General features: G+C 53.9%; 1 protein-coding gene across 6 annotated transcripts in view; it reads left to right on the top strand.

Annotated features, from left to right (window-relative positions):
- The window catches only part of CCDC88C (coiled-coil and HOOK domain protein 88C), a 121,589-nt gene that overhangs the window by 48,598 nt on the left and 56,523 nt on the right, over positions 1-16,468 (top strand). For all 6 annotated transcript variants that reach the window (XM_077910378.1, XM_077910376.1, XM_077910377.1 and 3 more), the window contains 2 exons: positions 3,005-3,074; positions 15,745-15,803. In XM_077910378.1, the coding sequence (XP_077766504.1) occupies positions 3,005-3,074; positions 15,745-15,803 (129 nt within the window). The remainder of the gene's footprint in view (positions 1-3,004; positions 3,075-15,744; positions 15,804-16,468) is intronic.

Raw genomic sequence — 16,468 nt, 5'->3', positions numbered from 1 at the left:
TTGGGGGGTGACTGTTGTGATGGGGGTGTGACAGCTGCTAGTCACAGGTGGCTCTTGGAGCTTCCACATGTGCCTAGTGGGGCTGAGGAAGTAAAATTTTAATGAAATTTAAAAACTGATAACTTGGTTCGGTCATTAGAGAACTTCTAAGTGTGTGTGGGACGACTTGGGTGTGTGTGAAGCTACTTTTTTCAGATCTGGTGTTCCCAGTGGAGATTCAGCATCTGCATTGAGATGGCTTGTGCCTGTCAATGTCTCCTTGCTGGATTCCAGAGATCTTACTTAGTATAGAAGAAAATGTAAAATATCGCATTTGTGATTTTATGTTAATTATTTGGCAAAGTGATAATATTTTGGGTGTGTTGGCTTAATGTATTCGAATATTTTCACACACACACACCTTTTTTTCTTGCCTTTTTAGGGTGGCCGCTAGAATGCTGAAAATTAGTATGTGTCTCTCATTGTCTTTCTGCTGGACAGCCCTGTCCTCACGGCTTATACCCGGAGCCTGCTTTTGCTAGAAATGCAGTTGGTGGTCCTTTAGGGAGATGGCTTATGTCTCAGGAGCGCGTTGGGCCACAGGATTAGATCTTAGGAGGCCCACAGTATGTTTTGGAAAGGAACATGTTTTTTAAAAAATCGTCTGTTCCTAAAATATTACTTCTTGATTACACAGGTGACATATTTCTTGTGGGGGGGAACATTAAAAGTACTGATTAGGGTAAAACATCCTGTTTGGGGAGGAGAATACGTGGGTTTTCTAGCAATATTTGCTAGCAGTGATTCCAGCTGGTCTTTTGCTGAGATAATCATAAACATAAAAATACCACCTTGTATGACAGCAGAGCTCATGGGGATGATTCCACATTCTGTCTCCTTTCTAGACACTGTAGGCACCCTGATAATGGGGCTGGTGCTCCAGGCGCCTAGACGGTGGCAGAGGGAAACCAGTTAAGACTTCAGAAGGGACTGGAACCCGTTAGACAATGATAACCAGGAATCTCCCAGAAGCCAGGCTGAGCACACGAGTTTAGTGTCGAGGCAGGGAAGGGACTGCGTGATGGATGGGGCTCCTCTGGAGTCCTTCCTTTTGCCAGATGAGCCAGCTGGAAAGTGGATTTTGCTGATTTTACTCTTTACGGGTATTTTTGCCACAGGGTGGGACCATGGACTCCTTGGGCAGGAGCATGCAGGTGACAGACTGTGTTGTCTGTGTGCTGACTTCTTTCAGGCCCTGAAGGAGGGTTGATGCTGCTCTGCGGCTCACACTTCTGTCCAGCACAGGTATTCGCTGACAAAGATGCGTTTGAGAAAACTTGAGCTTCAATGTTGTGGTGACCTGTGACCCCAGATAATAAAAACATGTGCCAGCATTGAGGGGAGACAGTCCAGTGGCCGCATCCGCTCCCCTCCACCTTCTGGGGTGGACAGGAGCCATAGAAAGACACTGAGGAGGGGACTAAAATCATTTTATGTATTTTATTATTATTATTTTTTTTGAAGGTGGTTGGCCTCTCCAGGCATGCTTGCCAAGGCTGCCAGTCTGATGTGATGATTTGGACTTTGCTCTGGGCTGTTCAGCTGGGCCCTGTGGGGTTGGAGGATGGTTTGATTGTCCCCTTCATCAGCACTGGTTAGCAGGATATGGAATACAGAGATCTTCACATTTATGTTGTGCTGGGAAAAAGCTGTCTCACTGGGAACATTTATAAAAAGAGTAAAAGGGACGCCTGGGTGGCTCAGTGGTTAAGCATCTGCCTTTGGCTCAGGGCCTCATCCAGGGTCCTGGGATCAAGTCCTGCATTGGGCTCCCTGCAGGGAGCCTGCTTCTCCCTCTGCCTGTGTCTCTGCCTCTGTGTGTGTGTGTGTCTCATGAATAAATAAAATATTTAAAAAATAATAATTTTTAAAAAAGAGTAAGGAAGGGTCCCCTGGGTGACTCAGTTAAGTGTCTGACTGTGGCTCAGGTCATGATCTCAGGGTCCTGGGATCCAGCCCCGCATCAGGCTCATTCAGCAAGGAGTCTGCTCCCTTTGCTCCTCCGTCCTGCTCACGTGCACACACGTGTGCGCTCTCTCAATCTTTAAAAAAAAAAAAAAAGATGTAGGAGGAGCTTTGTTGGTGAAGAACTTCTATAGTGACCACTTTTGTAAGACCAAGAATACTTAGGAAAACCTGCCCCCTTCCTTGTCTTCCGTAAGATGAGACTTTTACACCTTCTGGTTTGTGAATAACAGGGCACATCTGGGCGCAGAAAACAGACTGGTCCTGAGAAGCGTGCTGGGCAACGGGAGTGGTGGGTGGGCGCCTGGGAGCCCGCACACTCGGGGCGGCGGGGGTGCGGGGGGGGGGGGGAAGCTTGTTAAAGGCCCCAGACACGGGGGCATGACTGATGGCTGGTGCCTGGGCCTTCTCTCAAAGCTCCTTGGTGTGAGGGCCAGAAGGCGGCTCATTTCCGCACAGCCCCCTCCCCCCACGGGTGCGGATTAGCTTTGATTTATCCCCTCTCCTGGGGAGCCACTGCTGTAAAGGAGAGAAGGCTCCTCCTCTGCAGCTCCGTATCTGAGACCTGCTGAATGCCAGGATCCTGAAGCATCAGGTTACAAAGACTCAGTAGCATCTCTCTCATCTTTATTCTGTAGTTTTTTTTTTTTTTTTTAACTGCACCAGCAAACCATATGATGAAAATAAAGACGTCTCTTAAAAAGAACCTTACCCCTAATCCTCTAGCCTTGGCTTGCAGTAGATCCTCATTTTTCCCCAGGGTCTCCGTACAGAGGCTGGTGTGATTTACACTTGTTAGTGATTGAGGCAGAAGTATAATCAACTTGGACTTTTCATGTGTATTTGTATCCTAAATATTCCTTTCTATTATATAGGATCTTCATACGTAACCATTGAGTGGCCATGTGTTCATCGAGTGACTTGATAAACTAATTTTCTTAGTTGTCCTGTCATTTTGTTTCCTGTTCTTAACTGTACCTTTTCCCCTTTGTTTCTGTAGGAAGTTCTCCAGCAGCTGATCGTAATGAATTTGCCCAATGTTTTGATGATTGGCAGAGACCCACTGTCTGGTGAGTAGAAGCTGCCCCCTGTCGTGCCTGGGCAGTGCCGGCGCCTCTGAGCAGCTGCTGGACACACAGCTCTGGCCGCCAGTACAGAGCCCGTGCGGTGAAAACACGGGCTTGTTGGGGTGAGATTCTTGAAGGGTGGTTTATCACACTGAGGTGCAAAGTCGGGAGAGAGCCCCCCTCCCCCGCCACCGCATACAAGTGCAGGCCAGGCCTGGCTGCTGCCTCCTTTGGGTTAGGAGCCTGAGGCGGTCGTATGGTGGACTTCCTCCGGGGTCTTTCCTTCATAAACATTGAATCCACACCCCCGTGGGACGTGGTTCCTGTTGGCAAGAAAGTGAGACTCTTCCGAGGGAAGTCCTGTCCCTTCTGTGAGGATCCTGCTACACGTTTATTCACCCGGTGCTCCATCTCTTCCCCATGTCTCGTCCTGGATCTGTTTCTATGCCTTCTCCTGGTCTCTGGAGCCCGGATGGGCAAGGCTTCCAAGTCCTAGGCTTGCACACTCGGTGTGACTTTGAAAAGACTGAAAGAAATGTCCTTCTGGGCACCTTCCAGAAAATCAGAGCTTAATGCCTACCTGCCAGCTCACCTGCTGGGTGGATTAAGGAGGGGGATGCCATATGTGTATGCCTTGACCCCTGCCCGTGGCTCATGGACATCAGCCTACAGGCCCCAGGCACAGTGTGCTTGCCTGCTGGGCCTTGTTCCAGTGGAGACCTGGTGAGTGCAGGTCTCTGACCGCCTAGGATCGGTGAGGATCCAGGAAGGCAGGAGGGACGCCATGCAGGAGTGGCTTCTACAGAAAGAACCGAAGCCTTCCTCTGTGGCATCTCATACCCTGTTCCCGTGGGCATCTGGCCACCCCTGTTTCTGTCCATATGAGAGTAGCTAGAGCTGCCTCAAGGCTTTGGGGAGAGTACCCTGAGGGGCCGGCCTAGAAAGTTTCTCCAGAGAAGCTGTGTTTTAGTGCCATGGCCCTGGGAGCTGCTGGAGGGTCTGGAGGTGCCAGGTCGGGGTAGCCAAGCGTTGGGTCACTTTACTCCTGGTGGCTATGCTGCTGGGTGCCGGCTGCCTGGCATGTCTACTTTTCTCTCTGTGGGCCCAGAGGACGTTAGGTTTCATGGGTCTCCCCGTGGTCCCCAGTGCAGCTGGCTGTGGTCACTCATGGCCTTAGCAGAGGCTGCCCAGGCCCACCTAGAGGCTCCTGGCAGCAAACACCGCTCCCCTCTCTGTGCATTAGTAAGGGGGAACCTGATGTTCGCCTTCCCCTGGCTCTGGCTTTATTTTATGGTTCCCCAGGTAGCGGATGCCCAGATGCCGCTCACGCAGGCCCCAGCCCAGGCCCCGGCCCCGGGGGCAGTGGCTCCTCTCCCATTTCTGTGGTAACGTCAGGAAGGTGGGGATCTGCTTTGCTGAGCAGAGTTACGCTGCCTGACCCGGTTTATTCTGGGGGCTGGTTTTATGGGGGGAGAGATGCCTGTGGAAGGTTGGTGGTTCAAGCATGGTTCTAGGTGCTGCCTGCCCCGGAGACACCCCCCTGCAGAGGAGCAGGAACAGTGGAGCCTTCCTGTGTGAGCCCCTGGTGAGCCCGCCCTGCACTGGGCGTCATGTATGGTTAACACATACAAAGGGGAGCATGCTCCTGGGCTGTGACCGTGCCAGCCCATTGACAGGTGAGAACACAGAGGCTCGTAGGGCTTCGGTGGCAAGCCCTCGGTCACGTGGCCCGCAAGTAGACCCTGCAGCCCGAGCTCCCTGGCCGTATCACACACAGACGAATCAGGTTGGGCCAGTCATCGACCCTCTGACCTATGGAAATGGCAGTGGCATGTGGTCCAGTCTGGCGTTACACACATCCCACTGCCCCATCCAGCCACCCTGTTGCCCCGTCGTGCTGGATAACTTCCCACCCTCCTCCTGAGGGTACCTGTGGTCTTCCCTGATGATGTCCCCCTGCCATCTGGAAGCCCATACTCTGGAGGCCCCTTTGCCAGCTACCGCTGCACCCTGGAACCCTGGCTCCTGCCTCCCTGCTCAGCAGTCTCTGTTCCAGCCTCTGAACCACATGGAGCCTGAGGGGTTGTCCATACGCAGAGCACACAGGTCTCCTCTCAGGGTCTGGTGCTGAGCAGAAGCCTCTGCAGAGATGTGGACACTGGATTTTGCTTTTGCTTTTTTTTTTTTTGAAATTACTTTATTGAGGTATAGTGTGCATACCTTAAAATTCACCTGTCCTGGGTATATGATGTAGTGGCTTTTTTTTTTTTTTTTTTTTGTCATAAGTGTCTACAACTATGCACTCTTCACCACAATTCAGGCTTAGGACACCACAGGGAAGCTGTTTTTGAGGCTCTGACAGGTGCATGGGGTGTCCTGGCATCAGATAGGATCAGTATACATCAGTCAGAAAGGTGGTATCTCCTGCTCTGAAGGACAGGCTGGGAAGAGACTCGGGGGGTCGGCAGGCGGGGGTCTCCAGGGGCATGCGGGGGGCGGGGGGTGGTCTCCGGGCAGGGCCTGCATGGTCACGGCCCTGGATGTGGGAGCTGGGTGCGTGCTTGCGTAGGCTCTGACTGGGGTCCCGGGACCCCCTGAGCAGGGGGGAGGTCAGCAGGCCCACTGGCAAGAAGGTGCAGAAATTATTTATGGGATAGTGTTTCCTGCTTTAAATTGTAAAACATAGATGAGTGAAGCACTTTCGGTTTCTTTTTAAATAAAGACCAAAGTTGATTTCTTTTTTGTGTGGTTGCCTAGAAGTGGGTTTGGGAGGTGGGAGGGGTGCTGCTTTCTTCTTCTTCTTTTTTTTTTTTTAAACTAATTCTGCCCCACATATCATCTTAGGAGCATGCCTGTGCTCTCTTTGGCTGATATTGATATTGTACTGTTATTTATAACATTTCAGTTTTGGGGTTTTTTTATTAAAAAAATTTTTTTTTGGCAAATGTACCTCAACGGAGCCATGTGCCAGGGGCAGGACAGAGCCCAGCAGGGCATCTCGTCAGACACACACACACACAGGGACACTGATCCTGAGACACTGAGTGTTTGTCCCCAGGAGGGTGTCCTGGGATGTGGGGGCTGTCCCCTGCCTCCGACCTAAGGAAGGGAGATGTCACAACTCCTACCCTTACGAGAGCTTCTCTGTGTGTCTAACCAACCTGCCCCCCACCCCACGCCACCCCGTGGGACGAAAGGATGTTCTCTTTTCTTCTGCCTTGGGTGGGATTCAGGGATGCTCAATGAATGTGAAGAAGAACTTTCAGAGACTTCAAGTCATTGTTAAAACCTCTTCTTGGTGTCTGGCTCTCCTGGCCCCAACTCTTCATCCTGTCTCTCCTCTTTTGCACCTGAAGTCACCTCTCCGCAGTGTCTGTCTCGTGGTACACCTGCGGTTTTGCAGCTGTCCTCATGGGTTGTCAGGGGCGTCTGTCCGGGACCTCATCGGGTGGACCCCACATCTTGGAGCCTGGCCTGGGGTCTCCTAGGACCCAGCCCTGAGCCCCTTGATCATGTTCGTATGATGGCCATTGGCAGGAGAGCCTCACGCTGGTGGCCCTCAGGACTGGGTATTGTAGGGTGCTCTTCGCTTTGTGTCGCCTTGGCTGAGTCTTGTCATCTGCTGTCATCCACATGTGTTCATCAGGCTTCCCTCTTCCTGCCACAGTGGCCTCTTCCCCATCTGCCCTGGCCTTTCCCGTCCCCATGTCCTCAGTACAGTCCCTGTTCCTCTTAACTGCTGTACTGCCCCGTCCCCTGGCACTGGGGCCTGCGTGCACTGGCCTCCCGCAGCTGGGCTTGCCCTTAGTAGGCATTGCCGGGTGTCCGCCTGTGTGCCCCTCACCCTTCAGGATCCCAGTCCTGTCCTGCTTCGCCTTCCCCTTGTTCACAGTGTGTATCACTCTCCAGATCTTTGATTGTTTATTTTCTCATGTCTGTCGCAGGGCTTATCCCCCAGCCCACACACGATGGAGTCTTCCACAAGGGCAAGAATCTTTGGGTTTTTTCTCTTTTTTGTTGCCAGTGTCTTCCGGGTGTCTAGAGCAGTGCCTGGCACGTAGTAGGTGCTCAGTAAATAAAGCACACATGCTGCAGACCCACCTTTGTCCCCTTTGCTCTCCTGTCCCCACTTCCCCAGTCCTTCAAGTGGGCGCTCGCGACAGGTGTTAAACACATGCTCCTGCAGATGCCAAGGTCAAAGGTCAGCGGTCAGGGCCGAGCCAGAGTCGATCTCCACCCAGTGCCACCTGTTGATCTCCACCCAGTGCTATGTGTGTGGCTCGGAAGCTGCCCTCACCCTGCCATCTTGCCAGCTGCACATCCACGTTCAGCACGTTTCCATGGTTTATCAGAGTCTGTTCTGGAAGAAGTCATGAGAACCACGACAAGATGAGGTCGGCTTTATCCGTAAAACGGGGGATGGTTTTGGACCAGATCCAGACCAGCTCCCCGGCCTCTGCGCTGCCGGGCCCTGTCACCGTGCCACACAAAGAAGACTAGATTCATCTGACAGGAAGCCAAGGGTGTTAGCAGATTAATTTCTCCGGTGAATCATTCAGCAGGCGCTCGGGAAGAGAGCATTGTATCCACGGGCAGTGGTGGTTTTCTGACTTGTACGTGGCTGATCCACGTGAGATGGTGAGAATGGAGGGAAGGCATCTCACGGGTGCGGAAACCCAGCCTTAGAGAAGGTGCTCATGCAGAGGCTCGCAGCCTGTGGCCGTACAGGAGAGAAGCACATCTGTTGGGCATCTGGGTGCCCCGGCGGGATCCCAGGCCCTGGGAGGGGCTGAGCCCGTGCCCTGCACAGGGCTGTCTCAGCACGGCTGGACATCTGAGGATAGCCTGGGTGGTTCCAGCGCGCTGGCCCCAGGTCTTCCATGTCCCCTCTGTCCTGCTGGTTCCAGGAGGGCCTCTAGCACAGAGCAGGCTCCTAGGGGCATTGGCGGGTCTGTGTCCATGGGTGCTGTGCGTACCCTTCCTCCCAGCTCGCGGCGGAAGAGACCCAACGGCCTCTTGCTAATCCTCTCCAGCTTGTGTTTCTCCTGCCTCCTGCTGGGCCCAAGGGCCCTGGAAACAAATAGGTTGTCTATGTGGAAGGAGCCCCCCAAGTCCTAGTCAGGGCAGGGGTGCATGGGAGGCAGCGTTGGTGACGGGTAGACCTGTTCCAGGGTGAGAAGTGGTGTAAGCACACTTGATGGAGTGCCATGAGCTCTGCGTGGACAGGCTGGGAAGACTTCCTGGAGGAGGTGCATGGCCGTGCATCAGAAGGGAGGGTGTCCTGGGATGTGGGGGCTCTGAGGGGTGGGAATCCCTGGGAATTCCCGGTCCTGGGAATCCCATGACGGGCTTCATGCTCTGTACACTGGGAGGAAGTAAGGCTGTGTCGCAGGTGAAGCTACCTCCCCAAGACCCTTGGGATTTGACACTTAACCCTCTCAGCGTTAGGTGGCTATCCTGCCAGGGGCGCCGTGGAAGTGCTTTCCAGATCCCACAGAAACCACCCTCGTAGTCCTCCCCGCACAGCTCTGCCTTCTGCTGACAGGGAGCTGGTGCCAGGCTGCTGGGCCCACGGCTGGCTCACCTCCGCTGCGGCAGCCAGGGGACAGAGCCCAGGGTCCGGCTTACTAGGAACAGTCTTGTCGCCCCTAGACCGTTCTCCTAAAGACCGCGGGGGCTGGCTTCCCTCCCCTGCCGTCCCCGCGGTGCTGCCCTGCTCACCAAGCAAACGGGTGGCGAGCATCCGCCGTCCGGGGTTAAGTTAATGGCACATTCTTGCCTTCTTTCTCCAAACCTTATTTATTGTTTCATTTCTCCCCAACTCTGGTCTGGTCTGGTCTCGTACGTGTGTATGTTTATTTTGGGGGGTTTATGAAAATCTCAGGTCCTTTAAACGAAGAGGGGAGGGGTAAGCCAACGAAGGGAAGCCACCCTCGCAGCCCTCTGCTCCCGTTTATGCTCCGCGTTCCCTCCTGGAGGGGCCGGGCTCAGGGAAGCCGCCGTCCGGCCCCTGCTGCGGGGCCTCGGCTGGGGGTCCCTGGAGCCGCAGGCCGGCTCTCTGCTGCGGCGGGCACAGGCGGGCAGAGGCGGGCACAGGCGGGCGCGGCCGCTCGCCGGCCTCCTGGGCAGCCCGAGGGCCGTGCCTGGATACCAGCCTTTGTCCGGTGGACCGTGAGCGACGCTGTGTACACACGCTGCTGCCCGCGCCATGGCCACCTGCGGGACTGCTCCCCGGGGCCGGGGCCGGGGCCACCCGCGGACGCCGGACCAGACGTTGTTTGTGAGAGGTCTCTGTGGTCACCGCTGGGACCGGGGCTCCGGGTTTTCTGCCTGGGGCGGGGGGGAGGGGGGGGCAGGGGCCCTCCCTCCCGCCGGCTCCCGCCTGTGCCGGCCTCTCCTCTGCAGCCCTGGCCGCCGGCTCTCAGGCTCTCAGGCTGAACTCGGGCGGCCGGTGCTGCCTTTCTGGTCGTCTGTGTGTGGAGCTCAGGCAGCGGCCACCTGCTGTGGCCCCGGCGGCCCGGGGGCCGGGAGTCCTTTGTGTTGGCGATGCCGTCCAGGGGCACGGTGGGGCGCCTTCAGAGTGTTGTCCGTCGTCTGGGAGCAGCCGCCTGCCGTCACCGGGCACTCGGTGGTGCTGGGGGATCCAGGGTGGGGACGGGCTTGATGTGCATGGTGGACAGACCCTGAGACGGGGGGCTGCCGGTCAGGGTGCCCTTGGGAGGCCCCTGCCCCATTTCGCATGGACGCGTGACTCCGTGCCTACCAGAGTCCACCCGTGATAAACATTTATTTAATAATTAGATAAATCGGGGAGGGGGTGCCTGGTTATGCTAATGCCCGGTGGGGGCTGCATCCCGGGCATCAGAGAGCTACATGAGGCTTTCACAGGGTTGCCCTTCCGACGGTGAGGTGGGGCATGGAGGTGCTTCAGACCGCACAGACTGGGACAGGTACGTAGAGGGTCCGCATGGGGGGCCACCCTCCATGCCGTTCCTCAGCAGCGCCCGCAAAGGGGGCCCACAGAGCTGGGCCCGCATGCGTGAGTCTCGGGTGTCATTTGACATCGAGGAGACGTGCCCGCGGTCGTGCTCAGGGCAGTGCTGTTTTCCTATTCACGAGACGGCCCCATGATCATTCCAAGGAAATGGGTGTGTTTTATGTAAGAAACCGGGATGAGCATAGCTGGGAGACTGACTCTGGCACAGACGCAGGGGAGAGCAGCACGGAGAATTGTTAGGGGAAAATATGTGCGCACGTACACGTGGTCTCCGTTCCAGCAGGGAAGGAAGTTCTCTGTGTTCTTCTACCATGGATTCAATGTGCTGTTTTTGTTTTGTTTTAGATTTTGTTTCTTAGAAAGTGTGCGTGAGCGCACAAGCAGGGGAGAGGGAAAAGCGGGCTCCTCAATGAACAGGGAGCCCAAAGCAGGACTTGATCTCAGGACCCGAGGATCACGCCCTGAGCTGAAGGCAGACGCTCACCCTCAGAGTCCCCCAGGCGCCCCCACGGATCCAGTGTGAGCTGTTAACGTGACCAGTTAACCTCCTGCATGCTGGGCGCCCTGGGATCAGACACTAGATGAGGGAGAGCCTTGCTCTGGGCAAAACTGTACCTGTTCATAATGGCAGTTTTGGGGGGAAGGGATTGGTAGGGAGTGAGGGTGAAGCAGGCAGGGACCAGCTCCGAGTTCTGTAGCTGCGCCCGTCCAGACCTGTTCTTGTTTGTAACATGGAGAGGATACTGTCCTGGGGATTAAATCAAACGGTGGCATGTTCTGTGAGGGGCCTGTGGGGAGGGCAGTGTCTGCTCGAATAGGCCCGTTTTCCAGGTCGTGAGGGTTAAACCCTCAGCCTTGCAGGCGGTTTGCAGGGCCTGGGCTTGTGGTTGTGGAGAGCTGAGTCGGCGAGACAGGGAAGGGGGTGCGTCACGACTTTGGTCTTACAAGGAATCACTGTGCCTCCCTCCCGACCTCCGCCAGGCAGAGGATGTGCAGCGGGGGCAGGAGGAGCTCTGTCTCAGAAGGAACCGTGGGCACGTCCTTGCCTGAATGCCCACCTCATCCCTAGGTGGCTGGTTATTCACGACAAGCTTTATTTTCTGTATCCAGACACCAGGAAGTGTGAACATTCAGATGGCTGCATCTTAGAGAGTCAGGGTAGAGCCAGAAAGGACCCCAGAGATGACATTCGGGGCATGGAGGATGGGTTCAGTTTCATGGGTCAACTTCTGTTGATGGGCAGTGGCTGTCATTTGCCATGTTCAGAAGGGTTCCGAGGCCTCCTTCCAGGCTCAGGGAGCAGCTGTTCTGATTGATGAGCCATGTGTCCCCCAGACACAAGATTAGAAAGGGGATTCTCCAGCCCTGATCTCCACGTCCAGCCTCCCTGTTAGAGGCTCGCGTGCTCTGACCGTCAAGCTATGCTTCTGTCTGTGCACCCCCACCGCTCGTGTTAGCAGATACTCGTCCTTCTGTCTTGGAATCTGATTGCTTGGAACATCTGGAAGCCTTATACGTAGCTCCGACCAGCAGGTGCACCTTGGCTCTGCAAGGAAAGACTGGGGTGACTTTCTTTGTGTCAGGGCCTCAGGAAGCAGGTAGTAAGGTTTTTGTTAGGCTCGACCATCAGCTTGGGCTCTCTTGGGATCCCCCCGGCTTGTGGGTAGGTGCAGAGGGTGTTGGATGTGTTCAACCCTCCCCCACCCCTCGGTTGCATGTGACTCAGTACAGAGATCCACACTGCTCGGGAACCCGCCCCCATCCCTCACCCTGGGAACCCATCCTAGTGAGCTTAACCACAAGACATTTAGAATTTGATAGACACCCTGTGTGTGCCCTTACCCCTGGGCCTTGTGCGTGCTCCTCATTCCTTCCTCTCCCCATCACCCCTGGGCCTGAAAAGCTCTGGTTCACCTTCCTCCCTCATAGCTCCTCAACCTTGGGTCTCAGGGCAGAGGTTACTTCCCTTAGGAAGCCTTGCCTGGGCCTGACTGTGAACTACATGTCCCTCCTCTGGGTTTCCAGGGCATGTCAGCTCTTTAAGAACTGCTGGTGGTCTTGGTCCGAGCCCAGCGGATGGTGTTGACTCTGGTTCCATCCTCTGCTAGCCCCTGGCATGTAGTAGGCAGTTGGGAGGGAGCCATCTGTATGGTTTATTTCTTCTTCTTCTCTCTTTTTCATGAGAGAGAGAGACACAGGCAGAGGGAGAAGCAGGCTTACTGCAGTAGCCTGATGCAGGTCTCGATCCCGATCTCTAGGCTCACGACCTGAGCCGAAGGCAGATGTCCAACCATTGAGCCACCCGGGCGTCCCAGGGTTATTTTCTTCTTTGCCTTCCTTAACGGTGTCACTGAGCCAGTCTTACTGGTAGGCACCCAGGACAGACTCTTCTCGTCTGTTTTGATACTATCCCAAACCCACAATCTGGCAGATGTATGAAAATAGCAGTCGTTCTTTGCCTTGCTCATGAAATCTTGAGACAAACTGGGCATCCACTTCCCAGGAGAAACTTGGGGAATTTGTGCTCTTTTTCTTTTCTTTTTTTTTTTTTTAGTTTTTATTTATTTATTTTTTAAAGTAGCATAGGAATCTGTGTAGTGATAAAACCATCGGGATGCAGTTGTTGTAAGCCAATGTTTGTATTCACTTCGCCTGGTGAGACTGAGCAGACAGCATCGCTTCATTTGAATGGGGGGCAGAGGCGGGCGCCTGGGTAGCTCCATAGGTTTAGCGTCTGCGTTCAGCTCAGGTTATGACCACGGCCCTGAGATTGAGCCCCGTGTCAGGCTCCCTGCTCAGCGGGGAGTCTGCTTCTCTCCCTCTCTCTTTCTCCCACTCAAATACGTGAAATCTTAAAAAAAAAAAAAAATGAGGGCAGAGGTGAACATCCTAGTACCCTGTTCACCACCGAAAAGTTGTTTCAAAAAATCTTTTCCCCATGAAAATTTTTCTAAGACTCTCTCCCTTTAAAACCTTTGCCCCAACTCTGTTCTAAAACGTAGCAAACAGGAATTCCATACTTTTCTAATGGGTGTGAGTGAGTGAGCGGGAGAGTGACTCACGGTTGGCATTGTGTGTGGCTGCTGGGTGCTGAGGGAACAGAACCCTTTGTTCTTTCACCGAGCAGCCACAGAATGTCATTGGGAGCCCTTTGTGTGCGCGCACATGGGGTTTCTGGTCTCTTCCCTGCAGTCAGGTAACTGGCTGGTGCTCCTGCCACTGGCGGTGGGCCTGTTCAGTGCTTGTTCTCATGGGTAGTTTGATGCTTTTTTTTTTTTTTTTTTTAAATCTGCCGTGAGCTGGGAACATGGATCATCGGAGTAGTTTAAAGTATTCTAGAGTATGATATAATTAGGACCTTTGGGGCCTTGGCTGTGAATTGGTAAAGATTCACCGGGTGAACTCTGGCTTCTGTCTGGGCTCACCTGAGACCTTCCAGATGCGTTCCTCCTGCGTGTCTGCTCCCTGCTGGGTATCCACCAGGAGCGTGGCCTGAGGAAGGTGAATCATCACAGGCAATGGCTGGGGGCAGGGGATCTGCACCTGTTATGTGCACCCTGCTTACAGGACAGTCGCTGGGTGTCTGGGGACTGACCTAGGGGACAGCAGAGAGAGGGCTCTCAGGGTCTGGATGCAGCTCTGTGGCCAGGGAAAGATTTTCATGAGACAGATTGCAGGCTTCCAATATGCAGGTGGGCATTTCCTTGTTATCAAAACTAAAATCGGGATTGATTGTCAGTTCCACTTTAATACAGAAGTTAGTCATTGTGGTCATGGATTTACTTATGTCCGGGTTAGAACCTCTGAGGCCAAATAAAAGGCCTCTGGTTAAAAAAAAAAATGCATAAAAGTCTGAGAAGCTTTCCATTTCACACATTGATCTAGTTCTGCACCTTATCAGCAAGGAGAAGGGCTTGACCATAGCGTGCTGACGGGCAGTGCCAAAGCTTCATCCTAGGACTGTGGAATCTGTGCTCTGGAGGGTCCCTGAGGCCAGCCCCACCCCTTAACCCTTCCTGCCCACCTTCAGTGGTGGTGGGGTGGTTACAGTTTTGATTGAGCAGATGCTTAGCCCCCATTTCTGAGACTCAACTGTGATCTTGGGGAAAAGCTGTTTTGAGCTGTTTGTCAGTTGAGAAATCCTAGAACAGGATCGCGTGTCTCTCCATAGACGTTACACCCAAGAGACTAGAAATGAAACCCAATGCTAATTCTTGGGACTCAAGTTTGTTCGTCCCAGCAGTTGTTGGGGATACATAGGGCCGTTTTTGCAGGGTGAGTGGGTGCTGGTAAGTCTGTCAAGAAAACCACGCTGTTTGTGGCACGTCCCTTCTCCCCCACATAGAACAGGACCTCCTGTGGAATTGTCAACTGCAAGTGACCTTGCACATCACCCGGTTCATCACATCATAAGACACGGAAACCATTCCGTAGATATGGAAACCAAGCCTGCGAGGCAGTCTGGCCTGTCAGGGTCACGCTGCTTCTGGTGACCAGGCCAGTCCTGAACCCAGTACCTGACTCTGTTTACGTGATTAAAACTGAAGAGGCAGGCACTTGGAAGATGCATTCAACCTCCAGCATCATCGGAAAGATGTGGTGCAAAACGGTGAAATGAGATTTTCTGGCCTCCCTGGCACAACGGAGAGAGAGCAGTAGGATGGAGGCGTGGGAGATTGGGGACTAGGACCTGCTGTTTTTCAGTTGTGAGAAAGTCCAGTGGTAAAGCCTTTCTGGAGAGCCATTAAAGAAGAAAGTAAGGATGTGCATCACTAGCCACGGAGGTGTTCTGTGTAGCATTGTTTAGATTAAAATAGCGAAAACTAGAACCTCTTGAAGGGGATTGGATGAATACGTTTGTGGGCTTTGCCCAAAGTCAACATGATTCTTTCAAAAATGAGGTATACATAGGGGTGTCGGGGAGGCTCAGTCAGTCGGTTCAGCATCGGCCTTCAGCATGGGTCATGTCTTGGAGTCCTGGGATCGAGGTCCGCATCGGGCTCCATGCTCAGCGGGGCATCTGCTTCTCTCTCTGCCCCTCCCCCTGCTCATGATCTCTCACAGGCACACGCTCTCTCTCATTCTCTCGCTCTCGGTTTTTCTCAAATGAATAAAATCTTTTTTTTAAAAAAATGACACGTGCGTGTTTGGGATTTGCTTTAGAATACTGCAGCCAAGAACTGAGCCAGAGAACATGGGGGAGGCAGCGGGCTCACATGCAAACTGTTGACAACGGGGAGCTGGCTGATGGGGTGGGGGTTTGTGTGGGGCTCTGCACAGTGGAAAGGTAGAGTTGTGTACAGACTCCTCTTGGAGGGCTCAGTATTCCCCGTGGGGATTATCCTCTCCCCTTGTGCTTCCCATGCACCAGAAAGGGCTGCTGGTACTGAGGTTCATTCATTATCACAAGAGGATATGTCTGCTCTCGGCATGGAAAAGTGCCACAAATAGCTATGGACAGAATTCCCATTTGGTTTCAAGAATAAACCCATCCAAAGAAAACAGATGGAGTGCGTACACCTAGGCGGATGTGGCTGGGTGGAAAGAGTACTTTATTTCTGGCTAGGTTTCCCCCCCCCCACCCCACTCGCCCCCTCGCCCTGCAGCAAACACAGATCGCTGGTGAAATTTCATGAACTGTTGAGCTTCATTACATACGTTGCTCTTTTGGTTTAGGGAAGAGCATGGAGGAAATAAAGAAGCTGCTGCTGCTGGTGCTGGGCTGTGCCGTCCAGGTAGGGGCCAGGCCAGGCCAGGGTGGGGGAGGGCTGGCTCTCAGCCATCCTGAGGGAGGAGTGAAGCTGCCACAGGGCTCCTGAGACACTGGTGGCCACAGACTTTGGCACTGGGCACCTTGGGCCAGAGGGCGGGTGGGAACCCTGTGGTTAGCACGCTGTCCCCAGCACAGGGGCATCTAGGGCATGCGTCAGTCAGCTGTGGCCTGTGGGCCAGATGGACCTGCCACCAGGTTTTTTAAGTGGCGTTTTGTGTGCACACAGCTGTGCTGACTCCGTTGCATACGCACAGTGGCTACGTTCATGCCACAGTGGCAGAGCTGAGCCCACTTGACCGCCCAGTTCTAAGACTCCCCCCTCCACACATACATCTGTCCCTTTACAGATGAAGTTTGCCAGCCCCTGGCCTAGACCAGGTGGCCTTGTGCTTTACCTGCTTAGGAATCTCCAGGAGAACTTATTTGCAGAGCAGATTTTGGCTTCCCATACCACTCACCCCTCCCCACCCTGCTCACTGTTCAGTCTGGCATGAGCTTTTTAAACATCACCCAGTCCCTGCCACAAGTGATTCAGGTAGTCCGAGCAACGTCTAGAGAAACCTCCATGTGAGGGCAGATAGGACAGGAGCATGCTGGGTTATGAAAGGAAGTAAAGCCAAGTGAGGG

The sequence above is a fragment of the Canis aureus genome, chromosome 9 (genome assembly GCF_053574225.1).
Source record: "Canis aureus isolate CA01 chromosome 9, VMU_Caureus_v.1.0, whole genome shotgun sequence".
Classification (NCBI taxonomy): domain Eukaryota; kingdom Metazoa; phylum Chordata; class Mammalia; order Carnivora; family Canidae; genus Canis; species Canis aureus.
This window is presented reverse-complemented; position numbering and strand designations above follow the sequence as displayed.